Source organism: Terrapene carolina, unplaced genomic scaffold, assembly GCF_002925995.2.
Source record: "Terrapene carolina triunguis isolate 2854851 unplaced genomic scaffold, T_m_triunguis-2.0 Scaffold113, whole genome shotgun sequence".
Lineage (NCBI taxonomy): Eukaryota > Metazoa > Chordata > Testudines > Emydidae > Terrapene > Terrapene triunguis.
This window is the reverse complement of record NW_020664464.1, coordinates 4319732-4339039: the sequence shown is the minus strand read 5'-3', so window position 1 is coordinate 4339039 and position 19308 is coordinate 4319732. Positions and strand designations below refer to the sequence as shown.

The 19308-nt window shown below is 37.1% G+C and overlaps 1 protein-coding gene across 1 annotated transcript in view; it reads right to left on the bottom strand.

Annotated features, from left to right (window-relative positions):
* The window catches only part of CNTLN (centlein), a 277320-nt gene that overhangs the window by 15840 nt on the left and 242172 nt on the right, over positions 1-19308 (bottom strand). The window contains exons 20-23 of the mRNA XM_024211087.2: positions 18753-18850; positions 16823-16949; positions 15034-15171; positions 14449-14634 (exon numbers count right to left, since the gene is read on the bottom strand). Coding sequence (XP_024066855.1) covers positions 14449-14634; positions 15034-15171; positions 16823-16949; positions 18753-18850 — 549 coding nt within the window. The remainder of the gene's footprint in view (positions 1-14448; positions 14635-15033; positions 15172-16822; positions 16950-18752; positions 18851-19308) is intronic.

The window sequence follows — 19308 nt, the reverse complement described above, 5'->3', positions numbered from 1 at the left end:
ACTATGTTGCAAATCATGTAATGTTTTCTAGTCCACTATTTAAATATGTATTTTAATAGTTTATTCTTTTTGTCATAAAATATATATACTATAAAAACATTCAAGATGTGCAACCTGGCCCTGTTAATATTTCAACTGTAACTCAGACTTTGCATTACCTTATTTCTGGTGACTAACATTTAAACCTTAATGACATTAAAAAGGTTTTTGTGCATACAGTAAATTCACTTGATGTAAGGCCTGTAAAAATAAATACTTAGTACAAGCTTTATACTTTATACAGACTCTAAAATGCATGCTGGTTACAGCCTTGCATGAGAGGCAACACATAGCTGTGCCACGACAGGAGCAGCCCTGGGAAGGAACTGTAGAGTACATATAAGACAACCGGGGATTGGGAAACAACTCTCTCTGTGGGCAGGTTACTCCATAAAGGCCCACCACAGGCTTTCTGAAACACCTGAGTTTGGCCACAGTGGACCACAGCTGTGATCTGGTATGGCAATTTCTATGTCTCCTCCCACTCCTGGATGTTCACCTTCTTTTCAAACCACCCCTTTTACTCTTGGAACAGCCTCTCCCCTGGTGGGGGCTAAGCAAAGTCATCCAATGATGATCCTCACCTTTGTGCTATTGTATTGTTCCCCTTGCTGTTTGTGAGCTAAGTCAGGTAGGGATTTTGTTTTATTATCTGTTTATAGAGTGCTCTGTATCTACTGGTTACTAGGCAGTATAAATCCTATTCTATTTACTCAGGCAAAAATGTACTCCCATTAGTATCAATAGAATAGAATCATAGAATCACAGAATATTAGGGTTGGAAGAGACCTCAGGAGGTCATCTAGTCCAATCCCCTGCTCAAAGCAGGACCAACACCAACTAAATCATCCCAGCCAGGCCTTTGTCAAGCCGGGCCTTAAAAACCTCTAAGGATGGAGATTCCATCACCTCCCTAGGTAACCCATTCCAGTGCTTCACCACCCTCCTAGTGAAATAGTGTTTCCTAATATCCAACCTAGACCTCCCCCACTGCAACTTGAGACCACTGCTTCTTGTTCTGTCATCTGCCACCACTGAGAACAGCCGAGCTCCATCCTCTTTGGAACCCCCCTTCAGGTAGTTGAAGGCTGCTATCAAATCCCCCCTCACTCTTCTCTTCTGCAGACTAAATAACCCCAGTTCCCTCAGCCTCTCCTCATAAGTCATGTGCTCCAGCCCCCTAATCATTTTCGTTGCCCTCCACTGGACTCTCTCGAATTTGTCCACATCCCTTCTGTAGTGGGGGGACCAAAACTGGTTGCAACACTCCAGGTGTGGCCTCACCAGAGCCGAATAGAGAGGAATAATCACTTCCCTCAAACTGCTGGCAATGCTCCTACTAATACAGCCCAAGATGCCATTGGCCTTCTTGGCAACAAGGGCACACTACTGACTCATATCTAGCTTCTCATCCACTGTAATCCCCAGGTCCTTTTCTGCAGAACTGCTGCTTAGCCAGTCGGTCCCCAGCCTGTAGCGGTGCATGGGATTCTTCCTTCCTAAGTGTAGGATGCTGCACTTGTCCTCATCAGATTTCTTTTGGCCCAATCCTCCAATTTGTCTAGGTCACTGTGGACCCTATCCCTACCCTCCAGCTTATCTACCTCTCCTCCACAAGCTTAGTGTCAACTGAGAACTTGTTGAGGGTGCAATGAATCCCATCATCCAAATCATTAATAAAGATGTTGAACAAAACTGGACCCAGGACCGACCTCTGGGGCACTCCGCTTGATACCGGCTGCCAATTAGACATCAAGACATTGATCACTACCCATTAAGCCCGACAATCTAGCCAGCGTTCTATTCATTTTATAGTGCATTCATCCAATCCATACTTTTTTAACTTGCTGGCAAGAATACTGTGGGAGACCGTATCAAAAGCTTTGCTAAAGTCAAGATATATCACATCCATCGCTTTCCCCATATCCACAGAGCCAGGAGTTTAATAGGAGTCCTGAATAAGGACTAGGAGATTTGCCTCACCACTGTTCATATGATGCCTTGCCATTCCTGAGGTTTCATGTCTTTCCTTATTTTGATGATAAATGTATATTTCACACTAATACACAACAGGTTTTTATTCAGTGAGAATTTGTCTGTGCAGCTGCTGAGCAATAGAGAGTATGAGAGTTTCCTGATTAAGCATAACTGTGAAGGCTACTCCCTAGTCCTTTGTGGTATTACTCGCTCAGAATTGGAAGTGATGTCAATGATGATGGGGATGGGGGTGGTTTAAAGGAGTATGAGCAGCATAGGAAGATGTCCTTCTGCCTGACAGATTTTTTATAGAGTGCAGCCAAGGAGAAATGTGGAGTCTTCTGAGGCAAAGGTTTCTCCTCAAATGGCAATCTGGGGAAGTCCCCCCTTACCTCCCAATTCTTCCCCTCTATTTTAGGCCATCTACTGGGGACAGATATCCCATTCCAATGACAAGGTATAAAACCACCCCCATGTCCCTTCCAGCTCACTAGAAATAATGTATCTTTTGGGGGGGGGGGGGAAATACTAGGCCTGAGACATGTCTATCCTCCTCTTCCTCCTCCTCGAGCCATGCAGACTCATTTATGTTTGCTCCTCACTTTCCAAACCTATTCCACAAATCCCAACTGCAGAGGTGGAAGGGTTTTCTTCCATTTAGGCTTTGTATAATCAGGATGATCAGTCAAAGTGCAACTAGCATGCACAGTCCAGAAGGCTGTGCAGAATTTCACCTGTATAACCTTACAGCACACAACCCATTTACACATGCAAAGGCAATACTTGAAAGCCTAGCAGGATTTGACCCATATGTACAACAGAAACACTGTACTGCAAATGTTTTACCCATGAAATTTCAATAGAATAGTAACAACTTGGACACATCACTTTTTATGATATTACAGTATACAGTTGTCAATAAAAAAAATTATTGAAGTTTCTCTCCCTTCTTTCTTTGCAATCTGAACAACATAAAACGATTGACATATAGATAGAAAACATTCAACTGTATGTATATACAGTTACTACAGAGTTAAAAATCTAAGGAAATTGAAAGGCATTACTAATAGCTTTAAACAATACTAAAATACATATTGATGGTTATCTCATTTCAGTGCAAATTCCTTGGTTACCTCTAGATATAAACAATTTACATTTATAACCCATGAGCACTTATTTGTGGACAGTCATCCAAAGCTTTGTGTCCCACCACACATACCAGAAATGGAATAGAAAACCCTACATGAAACTGGAAGATCATTGGATCCTGTGAAAATAAAAGCATGAGGGAAGTTTTCACTGAGGAAAATGATCTGAATGTTGCAGAACAGAATGTTAAACTTAGAAAACGAATGCATCTTTTTACTATTATCATGTATTATTATTTGTATTATAGTAGCACCTACAGGCCCCAGCTTAGATCAGGTACTGTAAAAACACCCAGAGACAGTCCTTGCTCCAAAGAGCTTATAACGTATTCTAAATAGACAAGACAGACAGAGGCTGGGACGGATAGCAGAGGTACACACCAAGGCAGTGGTAAAGCCAGTGGCACCTATCCATAGACCAAACTGCCTCTCCAAAAATACTTGCCAAAAATAGTTTTAAATACTATTTAAATACTAAGTACACATGTATCTCTCTATGCCATCGAGCCTTCTTCCTTGTTCACATAAACAGGCTGACAAAAACCTGTTATACATTCTTTCACAAAAGAAATGCAGGCGTACTCATGCTCAGTGTTTTGGAGCCCAGATCTCAACTTTTTGCCTTTTAAAAATGTAGCCTGAAAAGTCAGTTAATATTATAACAGAAAAAAGAAGAAAAATAGTGACTGTAGTGACAGAAAATAGAAATTTCAGTGTGTGGAATTTTGTGGCCAATTCTGATCTCAAATCAGTTTTACACTGCTGTAACTGTGCTGACTTTAGTGGAATTATTCCTGATTCACACTGGGGCAATTGAGAGGAGAATCAGGCCTTTTTTGTTGATAGTTTTTTTTACAGACTATTATTTCCCAATTTTTTTCACTTTCTATCCAACCTTGCTTGCCTACTAGGGTGACCTAGCGAATGTGAAAAATTGGGGCAGGGGTTGAGGGGGTAACTGGAGCCTATATAAGAAAAAGACCCCAAAATCGGGACTGTCCCTATAAAACCGGGACATCTGGTCACCCTATTGCCTACATATCATTCCTCCATAATACAAAGGTAAAAAGATCCAAGTAGTTGGAGTAAGAGTTATAAAGCCATAATTTATTCTTGAGTACATCATTTTAACTATCTTTCCCTCTAAGTGACTTCTGTCAAGCAGTCACAGGTGAAGAAAATTATAGGGAATAAGCAGTTTAAAATATTTTTGAATAATTTCAAGATTAGCAGTTCTAGGACACTAAATACACCTTGCCGAGTTTCCTAAAAAATGTTCAGTGATTAACTAGTTCAATACAAATTAAATCATTTATTGTAACCAACTTCAAATTTTAAGACAAACCAGATTTAAATAAACAGGTAGGAATGGCTAGTTATAGTCTAACCTGAATCTATGTAAAGAATTGTATACAGGAGTTTCTTCAATTGTCTTTTTCTCCTATCTGATCATTTGCTTTGCTGCTAATGTTCTGTTATAACCCCAGCCAGATTTCTTATCCAATGTTGATAATTACTTTGTTTTTTCTATTTCCTTTTTTATCCTTACCAAGTGTGTCTTGAGTTTAAAAGTTCAATATATTCAGGGTATCTCTTGTAATATAACTCAGAGTAGATGTGTGGGCACAGCCCCTTCCCACTGCAGTTGTATCAAATGGACACCTCATCCCTAGAATACAGGAGGTCAGACACCTCTTGACAAGAGGGGTATTTGGTAACAGATGCTATTTAATCTTTACAATCATTTTAGTGCTTGATATACAGTAGGGAGTAGAAGGTCAAGGAATTTAGACTATAGGTCAGATCGTTTTCAGGCTCATGTTTTTCCTAAGTAACATCAGTAAAGACTCCATAGTTCTTTGTCATCCTGCCACCAAACCTACAACACAACCACCAGTTTTGTTACCCAGCAAGAAGAAACAAACATCAGTTTACTCTGCACTAGAGAACAATATCTGAATTTAAATGCATATAGTCAGTGTGATCAGACAGAGTATTGGTGGTAAAATATATTAATGACCCCAAAATGCTGTTTATGTGAAATGAGCTGTAATTATCATTTTCAAGTCCTATATATTGTAAATTGTGCTTTACTGTAACACGGTAATAGATTTTAGAGCTGATTCTCACTTCATTTACCCCAGTAATTTAGACAGGTGTAAACTGTATTAGAATAATGACATTCATTTAAAGGTTGCACAAAAATATTACTATGATTATCTATTTTTAAACAGTAGTGCCCAAAGCCCCCTACTGAGATCAGGGGCCCACACACATAATAAGATACAGCCCCAGCCTTAAAAAGTTTACATTCTAAATAGAGGAACACAGAGGTGAAGCAACATCATACAGCAAGTCAGCAACCTAGACATAAACAGAACCTAGGTTTCTTGATCCCCAGACTAGTGCCCTATCCACTAGCCCATGCTGGCTCTCTGCACAGACATCCACAAAACATAAAAAACAGAAAACAAACTCACCATGTGAGGGCCAATAGGCACCTAAAGCAAACTAAATTCAAACCTACCTTAAAAGAGGCCAATTCTGCCTCTGCTCACATCAGGAGGGGGAGCATTCCACAAATCGGGAGGTATGGAATGATAGATCTAAACAGCATTTCTCCTGCCTTATTGAGACTTTGACTCCCAAAGCCCCATAACTCTCAGACCTAAGTGAATGACCTGATAAAAATTGTGTAAGAATCTCAGAAAGATATTTGGTAGCCAGCCTATTAAATGTCTTAAAGTCTTAAAGTACAGTGTTAGTCTAAAAAGAATGACCAGGTAAAAAAAACCTTCTAACTCCAAAGATCTGCTCCCTGTACGCATTCAGAGTCACACCTGCTGACTTTAGTGATTAAATTACGAGCTTTTATTACTTTTTTTTAACCTGTTAGGCACTATAGAGCAAACTCAGGTGGGAGAGAGTTGGATTCTATTCCTTTTTTTACATTGGGGTTATGTCATTACAAAGCAAATCAATTGCATGACAGCAATAAACTGTACAGATGTCACTGAGAGCATAACTTGGCGTCAGCACTTTTATTACTGGAGATTATGCTTGAGGAGGAAAAATTTAGTTTGACTATCCAATCCCAGGTAGAATTTGCAGAGTTGGCAATTCAGGGTTAAAAAACAAACTCCTTTGCTTGTATATTATGCATATCTGATCTGGAATCAATGACATTCAGTAAACATGGAATCCCACAGTGCCATTTTTAAACTTAAAGTTTGCAGTCATTTTCCAGACTAAAACTGTCTGTCTTTAAATAGTAAAAACAAAACTATAAAATCACCAATGCACACCCAATGCACTGAGTGACATGGAGAATAAGCAGAATCTCCTCTGACACCCCAATAAACCACTCACAGTAGTAGACACTGACAAGAGTTGAGGGTTTAAGGTTGATTGTTTTAATAGACTAATATGGAACCTATTACAACAATCTGACTGGTGTCAAAGGCATGCATCATGATTCACATACCAGAGAGGGGGTCAAAGTCTGGTGATATTCATGAGATGGTAAAAACCTGTCTTCATCATAACTAGCATGTGATCACTTAATTTTACCCGTGGTAAAGGATAGTGCCCAAAATATGAATTGTAGTGGCCCTCTGAAGCAATCCCCCAGTAAGAACTGTGAAGACTATGAAAATGCTACTCTTCTCATATCTCTTTCCTGGCTCAGGTAGCAGAATGACTTGTGGACAGGTAGGATTTATCTTCATTTATGCATTAACAAAACAAAAATGTTGTTAAAATAGTACTCAAACAAATTCTGTCCCTTTCAGAATCCAGGAAGAACTCTATAGACATCTGGGTACCATCAGTTTATCAGAGATAGCCCAGTCTAAACTCATCAAAGAAAAATTTCCCAAGACACAGCATATATAAAGGCTGAAGAGCATCTTTTGAGCATTACCACTAAACTGTTCCAATCAACTGAAATAATTATGCAAAGCAGTCCATAAAGGGGCCACTACAAGGACTCCTCGCCACTTACAGATGACGCAATGATATTACCTCCAAATGAAGACTTTTAGGTACAATCTTCAGCCCTCATCAGACACAACCACTCTCCCCAGCTTTGATATTTCCTTAGGCCAAACCCTAACAGTGTCCAGAAAAACAGCTACCAATTATGCCCCTGCAAACACTGAATACCTCTCATAGGAACACCACTGACAGAATAGGCGCTGCAACATAGTCACCATAGTTTGCAAATTCTGACCTGTTCACCTGCTGCAGGATGAACAGTCGCTCCAACTACAGCTATTGGTCGACCAGTGCAGCAGTAACACGATCACCACTGGCTTTTGAGATTCATTTGCAGTTTGGTCAAACTCTCTGATGGGTTTGTTCCAAAAGTACTATAAAAGTCCTTTTGTGATTTCTGTTCAAAAGCCACTACATAGGACTCAGGGGAAGGAGACTCCTTTAGATATTCACTATAGCAGCTCTATAATCTTGGACAACATTGTTGCATTACTGTAATTCTGTAACACTACGAGATAAGATTCAACATTAGTTATGTGAATCAGATGTACAGACATTTACTCAGGAGGATTACACATGCAGCTGCTGAAATATGCTATACCTTGCAATTTGGTTACATAGAATTGATCATTTAATCTAATTCTTCCAAATTGTGATGCTGGCTGAAGACAAAAAATGTTAAATAATATTCTAGATGTTTTATCTACATCCATATCATCTTTATCTGTTATAGAGATAAAAACCCAAGCGAAATGCATTTTTTCTACAGCTTAAAAATAATAGAAAATGTTGAGTAAGGAAAAGCTCTCTATTTATCCTTCAATTTTATTAATCAAGATTCTATCCATTAAGACATTTACATTATACTGTTGTACTGTATGCATCACTAACCATATGCCATCCCTAAACAGTAGGAGTTCAGCCATTCACTTCATTCATTAAAATCCACAGAGCCTATTATTCTGTTTACAGTCTAATAGATATTCACTGACACTATTCAGGCCTCTGATTCAATTTGCCTAAATCCCAGCTGCAGAGTAATCCTGATGGAGATTAACTTAATTTATCACCAATTTCTTCTCAGAACCATCAACTGTTGGTGTTTCTTAATAAAAGTGGTGGTTCTCTTTTTTCCTGAAACCAGCACTCCTAGCAGAAAAACTGATCTGTATTTGATTTTTAAAATGGTAAGGTTTTTTTTTTTTTTTTTTTAAGAGAGACAAGTTGTGCTTTGCATGTAGAACATCCTCACTTGCAGGGCATTTGCTGCATTATTTGCCATTTAAAAAACTCCACGAGGGCTGTGTTTTGCAAATGAAAATACTGATTTTCATCAAACTGAGTTGCTTTCCTTTAACCACGTATTTGGTTGATAGAGGTAGAACATGGATTGTCAGACTCCATCACCTGCTACAGCACAATACAAAGGAATCACACTGGATATTTTTTCTAGATAAAGTGATGACAATTAAGAGCATGCTTAATGGACCAGATGGTTTTCTTCTGGCTTTTAAATGTTCCCAATTGGGAACATATTTCCTATCAACTTACAGCCGTGTCCAAGGTGTTCACTTTCAAAGCAAAACTGATAGCGTTCATTTACATAAATGGTACAATAACCATTCTCATTTCTAAGCTGTCCCTGTAACCTAATAAAGTGATCTTTGGACAAACTAACAGTAGCACAGTTTTTTAAATTATGTGGATTTCATCTGTGCAGTAATCTCTAGTTCTCTGATTTAATGGAGGCTAGTCCATTCCTAACTTAAAATACTAAGCATTTTTAGCCACCGCATTCCACGCACTTCCCCACTGCATTTAATATCTTCTGATGCAGACATGGCTGATAAATGTGCAAGTCCTCTTGCTGGTGGGAAAGTTCAACTGTCCACTCCTACCAGGGATGAACAAATCAAACAGTAAATCTGATGAATGCTATGAAGAATAGCTGTGTTCAATGAGACAAATATTGGCCATATATCATCAGGCAGTACTAGGTACCCATCCTGTATCATAGCTAGGCAACCATTATTGGCCTGTGTTCTTTTCATATCCTGGACCCAGCAATGAAGGAAGTGGAAGAGGATCACTGTCCAGGTCGCCCATGCCTCGGGTATGGGGAGGCAAAGAAACATCACCAGGAGAAAGGTACCATTGAGAATGTGCAGAGTTTTCTCTCTTCCCCATTGCTCCTGGAGAATTTTGAGTGTCGCTGACAAGGATTTCTCTTTCTTCCTCCTTCTCCAGGAGACTGGTTCCCTGAGTGGGAGGGTCCATGAACTGGAGTGTGGGTGTGTGTTGCTTTTTTCCCAGGCAGGGAGATCACCAAATAGGCCCAGAACATTTTCCAAATATCAGGAATCTCCCAAATACAACCAGCCACTTAGTCACTAATTCCCAATTCCTACAATCTCAGATCCTTTTCTGCATTTTCATCTCCACTCATGTGAGTCATTCTTATGGGAGGCTTTTCTCTGTGTTTTAGTCAATAGGAAAATGTTTGAATTTTTCATATTGTCCCTCTGAAGAAAACTATAGCAAATGAGTAAAACTCAGCACACACAGACTTGGACCTCACCACAATATAGTCACGAAGAAACTATTCTAACATTCCATAACATTTATTACTGAATTACCAGGCAGGGGCCTAATTAAAGCAATGGGTGGTGTATTATGCACTTATCACCCCTAACTTCTTTATAATCAGTCTTTGATACAGTCCCTGATCCAAAAGCTTACAATCTAAACCAAATATAGAAAATGCAATATCTATAAAATGATATATATGTTGAAAGTCCAAACTTTAAGTGCTGTCATTTATATCATCTAAATAATGGGCAATAGGTGTTACGAGTGCATAATATGCCACCCATTCCTTTAATTGGACTCCTGCCTGGTACTTCAGTGGCATGTGCGAGGGAATGTTAAACCTTTTCTTCGTGGATATACTGTAGTGAGGGTCCAAGTCTATGTGTGCTCTGTTTGGGTAATTTGCTATAGGTTGCTTCTGAGGTACAGTATGAAAAATGCAAACATTTTTCTATTGGCTAAAACACAATTAAGGCTTCACATAAGAATGACTCACATGAGTGGAGATGAAAGAAGAAAAGATGGCTGATTTGCATACAAGGAGAGAGCATAAAGTGCAGCATGGCAAAAAATGAAGATGGAAGTGGAAAAGGAATACAAATGGGATTGTCAGAGATGGGCTTGAGGGGAAATGGAAGAGAAGAGAAGAGAAGAGATGTAGGCAGGTATAGAGATGTGGAGTGAATTAAAAGCAAAGACAAGAAGCTTTAAGTTGCAAAATATGAGAGGAAGCAAGTGTAGGTATTTCAAAGAAGTCAGTGAGGTCAAAGTGCATGAAGAGTATTATTTTGTGGTGACATTTTGCATATATTGAATGGAGGTGAGATGAGAGGCAGGGAGGCTATGTAGGAGACTGCTTCAGGGCAAGTATTTTAGCAGTGGGGATGAAGAAGATGAGTTTTAGAGATGTGTTGCAGGAAGAAGCAACGGGACTTGGTGATACAGTTGGGGCAGAGGGAAAGACATCTGTTAATATGATACACAAGAGATTTAGATGAAACTAAGAGAGAAGATGAGCTCACAAAGAGAACTAAGGAGGGAGTAGACCGAAAGAATGAGAACTGAAAAGAGAAACCGGGGAGATACGATTATAGAGCAGGTAGGGATTTATCAAGGAAAAGGTGTAAAGGTAGGAGAAATAAGCAGAGAAGAGGGTGATTGACTGTGTTAAAGTGGCAGATTGAGAAGGATGAGAACTGAAACAAAGCCCTTGCAATAAGGGTTTATAGAGAGAAAGTAAGATATAGAAGAGACATGGGGGACGAAGGGAGGGGTAAACACACACAATTTTGCCATAGAAGTAGGATTGTTTAGAATGTTTGAAAATAGACCTGAAGAAAGGGAAAGAATGAATTTGTATTATATTGTACTTTTACTAGAGGCACCTTGCAGGGTGAGAGGAGGAATAAACACAAGTAAGAGAAGACAAAGGCTGTAGGTTGGAGGGAGAAAGAAGCAAAGGAATCAAATGTGTGGAGGAGAACGGGGGGGAGAGCTGAGGGTGGATAGAAGAAGCAAACAGAAGAAAGGGGGAAATTAAAAGAAGAAGAAGAAGGTGGCTGAAATGTAAAGATGGAGAATAGGCGGATGGACTGGAGGTCCTGAAAGGATCGTATGATGGGAGGAGTGTTGTGGCTCAGGAAGAGAAAGTAAGTAATAATAAAGGAGAGAAAGAGAAAGACGGTGATGAGAAAAAGGAATAAACAGATCAAGAGATTAATGACAGAGACAGAGTGTGGTGTTTGCACTAATAAAAATAAGTTATTTTAAGGAGTGACCAAATTAGTACGCTAAAGTGATGGTCCAGAGTAAGACATCAAACAAAGAGGTTAAATTGAAGAAACGAGAGATAACTGCAATTGGATGAGTCATTCATATGGAGACAAGTATCCCATGACAAGAGTTAAGTATTGAGACAAGAGGGAGGGCCAAACACCAAAGTAAAAAAATGAAGAGAAGGGAAAATTGACAGCCATCTGAAGAGAATAGAAGAGACAGTGCAAACTTCAAAAAAAAAAGAGGCGGTGTGGGAGAGAGAGCACTGCTTCTGCTTCATTGTGCTAACTCGATTTTCTTACAGTATGAGACTGTAAAAGGTATTTTACACGATTTACCTGATACAGTCTACAACTCCACTGAAACTTGTGAAAAATTTTCAGCTATATCTTTTACTGTGGTGCATTATGGATAAAATTTGGTTTCAGAAGACTTTTCTTTCATAAATATTTAGCAACTAGCTAATTAAAGCAGTCTACCAAGGTCTTCTGTGTTCACCAATATTTGACTTACAGACACATCTTCATTTCCATGCAATTTATCTACAAAAAGGGTCAGGTGCAGCAGATTAACAGTATTCAGCAAAAAAAATATTTGAAATATGAATACACATTCTTTTATTGAGGTGAGGTTTGAATGACTATGTACTTGAAAACTGAATTCTTTTACATTACAAGGGAACTAGGTAAATGTTAATGAATACTCATGGTTCTGTGGTTACAAAGTGGCAGCCTTCACCAGTGAGTACAATATAGAAGTAGCTGGTTTTCTGTTACAGAGTAAATTAACTACCTCATCCTGAATCTGCCACTTATGAAAGAAGAAAAGCTTCTACTTTCCCATCCTCTATTTTTGCAGCAACTGTTCACTCTCGAGGGATGGAATCGTACCCTAGTCTTCATTTGCTACAATTAAATTTAATTTCTATTTCCCAATTGGAATTAACTTGTGCAAAAGATGATTAGAAAATAAAAGTCTCTTTAAGTAACTGGAGTCATGTAAGAGATTCTATAGCAGTGGTGGGCAACCTGCGGCCTGCGGCCCGCACGTGGCCCATCAGGATAATCTGCTGACGGGCCGCGAGACAGTTTGTTAACATTGACCATCCACAGGCATGGCTTCCCGCAGTTCCCATGGCCTTGGTTCGCCGTTTCTGGCCAATGGGAGCTGCGGGAAGCAGCGACCAGCACGTCCCTGAGGCCTGCGCCGCTTCCCACAGCTCCCATTGGCCGGGAACAGTGAACCACAGCCACTGGGAGCTGTGGGCAGCCGTGCCTGCAAATGGTCAATGTAAACAAACTGTTTTGCAGCCCGCCAGTGGATTACCCTGTCAGGCCACCCACTACTGTTCTATAGAGAAAAGGGGAACATGGAACAAGCTCTTAAGCCTGATTCTGCTCTCCCGTTAGTTTTATACCAGTGGAATTCCATTGTCTTCAATGAAGTTACTCCAGAATTACACCATAAGTGAAAACAGACTCCAATATCCTGGGATACACGTAGAGAGAAATTAGAAATGGATAGGTTAGAGCTAATGCAGATGTTCCTTAATTTTAGCCAGAACTCTTGAGTGAATACCATTTGGTCCTGGTGACTTAGTATTGTTTAATTTATCAATTTGTTCTAGCTATCTCATTTCACATTTACAAAAAACATCATAGAAATGTGTGCGCGTAAGCAGCAGACTTGGTGCTTTATTCTAGCTAAAGATTGTGAACTTCTTTTTTTAATGCATGACAGATGTAAATTCACTATTCTAGACTAGGGCTGTCAAATGATTACAAAAATAATCACAATTAATCGTGAGATTAAAAATATAGTTGTGATTAATGGCAGTTTTAATTGCAGTGTTAAACCATAATAGAATAGCAATTTAAATGTATTATAAATGTTCTTGGATGTTTTGCTACATTTTCAAATGTATTGATTTCAATTACAACACAGAATACAAAGTGTACAGTGCTCACTTTATATTATTTTTGATTACAAATATTTGCACTGTAAAAAAGATAAACAAAAGAAATGGTATTTTTCAATTCACTTCATACAAGTACTGTAGTGCAATCTCTTTATCGTGAAAGTGCAACTTACAAATATAGAATTTTTTTTTTACATAACTGCACTCAAAAACAAAACAACGTAAAACTTTAGAGCCTACAAGTCGACACATGAAGGGGCATGAGACAGTTTAGCATATCTGGCACGTTGCAATGTCAGCTTGCAATGCCGGCTACAATAGTGCCATGCAAACGCCAGTTCTCACTTTCAAGTGACACTGTAAACAAGAAGCAGGCAGCATTATCTCCTGCAAATGTAAACAAGCTTGTTTGTCTTAGCGATTTGCTGAACAAGAAGTAGGACTGAGTGGACTTTTATAAGGTGAATTGAAAAATACTATTTCTTTTGTTTATCTTTTTACAGTGCAAACATTTGTAATCAAAATAATAATAGAAAGTGAGCACGGTACACTTTGTATTCTATGTTGTACTTGAAATCAATATATTTGAAAATGCGGAAATATATCCAAAAATAAAATAATAAATTTAAACTTGTATTCTGTTATTGTTTAACAGTGCAATTAAAACTGCAATCAATCGTGACTATTTTTTTAATATAGTTAATTTTTTTTGCATTAATTGCATGCATTAACTGTGATTCATTGACAGCCCGATTCTAGACCCATTTGAAATAGAACCACCAGGGCATTTTTTCTCTTGGATAGACAGCACAGGCAGTCATAGACAAAGGTTGGCCTTACAACTAGTGGGAGCTTATACTGAGAGCTGATGACTTGGCTGTCATTGATTTCCTCCCACTCTGGACCTGCTGACACGCCAAAGTATGGTGCCCAAAAGACCACTTGCATAGCTTGTGCTTGTGGTGGTGTCTGGTCAAATGATCAAAAGAGAAACACAATTCCAACCTTCACAAATGTTATGAATTCTTCCACTTTGTCATTGGCCAGCAGCATTTTCTTCTGCACTACTTCCAGTGCCTGCCCACTTTGCTTTGCCAAGCCATGGAGTTGCTGCGATGCAGTCGTCTCAAGTTCAGTCATGGCACATTCAGCTTCAATCATTTTACCTTCTAGATTGGTAAGCTTGAGATCCTGAAGTACAGAAACATGAAAATAGAACTGGTACTGGGAGACAGCTGTGATGTAATTTTAGTCTAAAAAATACACATCATTAGTTAACATTATGGGATATTCCATTTACAATACATAAAATTCAATTTCACGGGAATCTTTGTACATTATATCCATGTTATAGGGACTGAATTTTCAGTAATAATAAGGTAATATAGCTTCAAGCCAAACTAAATACAATCTTATATAGAGAGATGTTACTATTATTCTGTTTTATATTCTTCTATAAGTATTTTAAAAAATTAAGTTGCTGACCTTGCAACTTTTCATTTTTTAAAAATAAAACTGTGCATGAAAAAGTCAAGGAAAAAGGGGCAATAAAATTGTTGTACATTAACCAGCAACACTCTAATAATATACCTTTTTCCCCAACTCATCTTTAGCCTTGCGATACATCTGTTCATACTGTGATTTCTCTTTTGTAGCTACATTAAGCCTTTGCTTTAGTGAATCAATTGATGTTTTCTTGTTTGAACAGTCTTCAGTCAATGTCTTTACCTGAAGTAAAACCACAGGCAATTTGATTATTTAGACAGAAAACCTACAAACATGAACCAAAATCACAAGCACGCTTATTTTTGTTTTTACTGCATAAACTGGTATTTAGGCTAAAAACTTGGTAGCATTTCCAGCACTCACAATAGGCATTTAATAAGCAGCTGTTACTGACCCACCCATAGATTATTTTATATAAAATGGTTGCATAAAGAGTGAGAGTCTAGACAGGTATGATACGTGAATAAAAAAAGCTCTTAAGTTTACTTGTTGGATTGTAGCTTTTAGACATGTTTCACTAATACAACGAGCTAAGCCATAGTTTCAAATCTTTCTAATCACAGGGGGGAAAAAAGCATAAAATCAAAACTTAGTTGAGAAAATGGTAATTGTCTACAATGTGATAGCATGCATAGTCTTCTGGATAACTCATTATAACTTTGTCATATATAGTGAGTAGTGATTTCGGCTAAATTGAAATAAAAGAATATTCCTAGAAAATCACTTTACTCTGATGGCAGATTGTATTAATCACACAGTCCTACAGATAATATACAGTATTGGTGAATTTCTCTGATTTTCAATTGAAGATGATGTTATATTTTTCAATTTCATCCTCTACAAATAACAATAGAAATATATGGGCTCTGACCCTGTTGAAGCTGAAAAATGTGATGCTGAAAATGCTCAAAGAGCAATGCATAAGAGCAAAGTGGTACACTGAACTCTAAACTATTTTCTCTAAAAACAAAACCAGGTATTTAGCTTGCTCTTTCCTCACTTTATCCCTCTCTCTCTGGTTGAGGATTCCTTAATGACACCTTATCTCTGGCATTGGGGGTAAGAGAGCAGCTCTCTCTGGAGCTGACAATGCTTAATGACTGCAAGCACAGACTGCTGTATGAGCTGTGCAGCCAGCACTCGCTTTCTAAGAGAATAAAAGTATGTCTTGCTCGGCAAATTGTTTATTTCTATTTTGGGGTCATACATTGTATAACCTCATAGAGACCCACTAGTCTGCTCTCTTTGTCAGGGATAATGCACTGTATGGATATTATAAAAAGATGTCCTATCATATCTAAGATCTTCCAACTTCCATGAAATGCCTTTAGCTATTTAGGAAAAAACAATAATTTGAATGCTGACCTGTAAATTTTAATTAATATAGAAACAACATAAGAAGTGATAAAACCTGAATTTTTAATTATTGATAATACTGCACTACAAGCAGGAATTTATATTGTTTAAAATACTAAAAAATTTAACTAAAATAGATGAAAAATATATGTCAATATATTTTGTGTATAGAACTATCCTTGTTTGATCTCCAATGCATTTTATAATGTTGTAAAATGTCAGACATTCCATCAAGGCTACATACAGCAAATATCAACACTGAGTTTTCTATATATGCTCATTATTTAGTTACATTTCTTATGTATATACATTCAATTATGGTGAATTATACAATTAATCAATGCAACCATCATGTACCAAATTCATATAAACCCAAAATAGACAGAACTGCAATAAGTTAACGAAATGTATTGTATGTTTAAAATTTTGGTGCTATTTGTATAGTTGGTTGGAATAACTTCTGCAAATCAAAAGCAGTTTATTTTTGGTATAAATATTAACAAAAAACAAGAGGTACCTTTTTCTCAAAACTTTCTAATGTTTCATTAAAGGTTTTTTCAGTTTCCTGGTTTGCTTTCAGACGAGACCTTAAGTCTTCTATCAAATGTCTTTTCATATTTATGTCCCTTTCCATTCGAGAAACCCTTGAAATAAGGGGGGAAAGTCACAGTACACACACTATTAAGAAATATAGTTAGAAAATGGTTACTTTAAACAATTAAAATGAATTAATGTACATTAAGTATTTTTCATATAGCTTTTGATTAGTTTCCAAAAATGGAGGTGTAAATAGTTGCAATTTATTTTATTCCTGAAGCACAGCACAGTATATTTAATCTTTTAACTAACAGTCCTAGTCCTATTCATTCAAAGGTTCCACTTTATTGTGGTTTACAGTGGTTTGTACTGTATTATATTGTATTAAGGTGAAAGCACAACAATAATACTTTAGTGCATATTTATAAAAGAGAAGCAGCTGTTCAGAAAAACATTTAGAAACTTTAATGAATTAAAAAAAAAACTGTTACTATTATGTGATAGATACTTTCCAATCATTATGTTGGTAGAATTCTTTTTAAGAAGGGAAAAACATTTCCATTTCTGGAACTCAATAATACACTGTAATAAAGGGAAATTGCATCAGTGTGTAGCATCTGAAAAACCACACTGTAATTTCTTTTACAAAACTGCAAAATCTTATAAAATAATTTAGCAGTATTTTAACAGAAGCCTTTTGAAAAATCAAACTCACACTTCATGTGACATCTTCGAAATTTTATGATGCAGAAATGTATGCCTCATGCAATGCTTCTCCAGCTAGAGTACAAATTAATATTTTAAATCTAAATATTGAGTATTTTCTGAATATGTTCATACAGCTGCACTGTTTTTTCCATATAAAACAAAATGAATGATAGCAGTCTGTTGATACATAAAACATTGCTGATATCACAAGAAAACTATAGTACAATATATTCCTTCAATCTATTTTCATGTTTGTATTGACACATTAGTGTTATTTGGGTGACTATGTGGAATACCTTTGGCAAAGCAAATGTAGTATGTGTTATATAAAAACAATGTAATAAACAGTACCAATATTTTTAATCTAAATCTACACACAACAGTAGAAGGCTTCTTTATTTTTTTTCTTAAGGCATTAACCACTAGAAAATATACACTATTAAAGTGTTTTTAAATAATCTTCTCTGTTTGAAGTGAGCAAATTGTATCAATAAGGAAAATTATACAGATTCTCTAAAATAAAACATTGGGGATGGTTGGATTGGTTTTTTAAAAAAAACCTTCTGATCAGACATGAAGTTCATAAATGTGTGAATAGGTTATATTTATATCCTAAATATAACTGAAGAACAGTAGTACAGCTGCTTTTACACTATGAATCTAGGGGGGAAAAAATCTCAGTAGTATATGTCAAAATCAATATACATGAATTCCAAAGTTAAAATAAATCTTAATCAATTCAAATATAAACAAACACAACTGTCCTTTTGCACTTTTTACAAATAAAAGACTGGATATTTAATCCAGTTTAAGCATCTAAACCTTGACATGTCTCCTAGCCCCAAGGCAGAGAATTACTGTATTTGAAAGACTGCTTTTAGCACTGCTGAGGCATTCATTTAGATTTACATCGAGGATAACTAAGTCCACTCTAGGGTCTGAATTCTGACTTTAGATATTCTTATTACAGTGCAGAAATTGTAGCCAGCTAATCACTCATCAGTTTATACAAAATGTGATCTTAGCGTATACTGTTCTGATTTTCTGAAAAGCCTGAACAGTTTGCAAGATTTATCAAAAAGAAAGAGAGAGAGAGAGAGGTTTCTCTCAGAAAGTCTGGATCTGAAATGATTAATTTTGGAATAATCACATATCTGCCACTGGGTGGCACCAAACACAATAGGTAGAGGAAGAGAACATACTTTTCCTGTAGTTCCCGCATCCTTTCTTCTTTTTCCTGGGCTTCATTTTTCAGAGACTTAATCGTGGTTGAGTGTTTAGTGATTTCGTTATTTGCATTCTAAATTGAAAAAATACTTATTAAAACATAAATAGTATGGATTAAATATTATCTGAGGTATAACCAATAATGAATTTGTTTAAAATAAAAGGGCTTACCGTATAAAAGTTTTTTGATTAACATTATTAATCAACATTTCATATCTATCAATCTATACAAAAGAACACTCCTATTTTCACATTTATCAGAACTCTTTGCCTTTGAAAATATATTCAAAACTGCTATTTTTTTCACATGACAATAATTATTCTTTATTAATATATGTTCTTCAGGGTACAGATAGGTACTTTGTACCTAACAGGACCAGATTTTCCTTTGCATGGGATTGTCAGTAAGAGAGGTAAGTAGGAAGGAAGTAAAACTCTACATGGTTAGTCTTGTGAAGTTTTTTTGAACTGTACTCCTCTGCTGGGATGGTTTGGAGTATGAGATTTTTGAGACTATGGTTCTTCCCAATC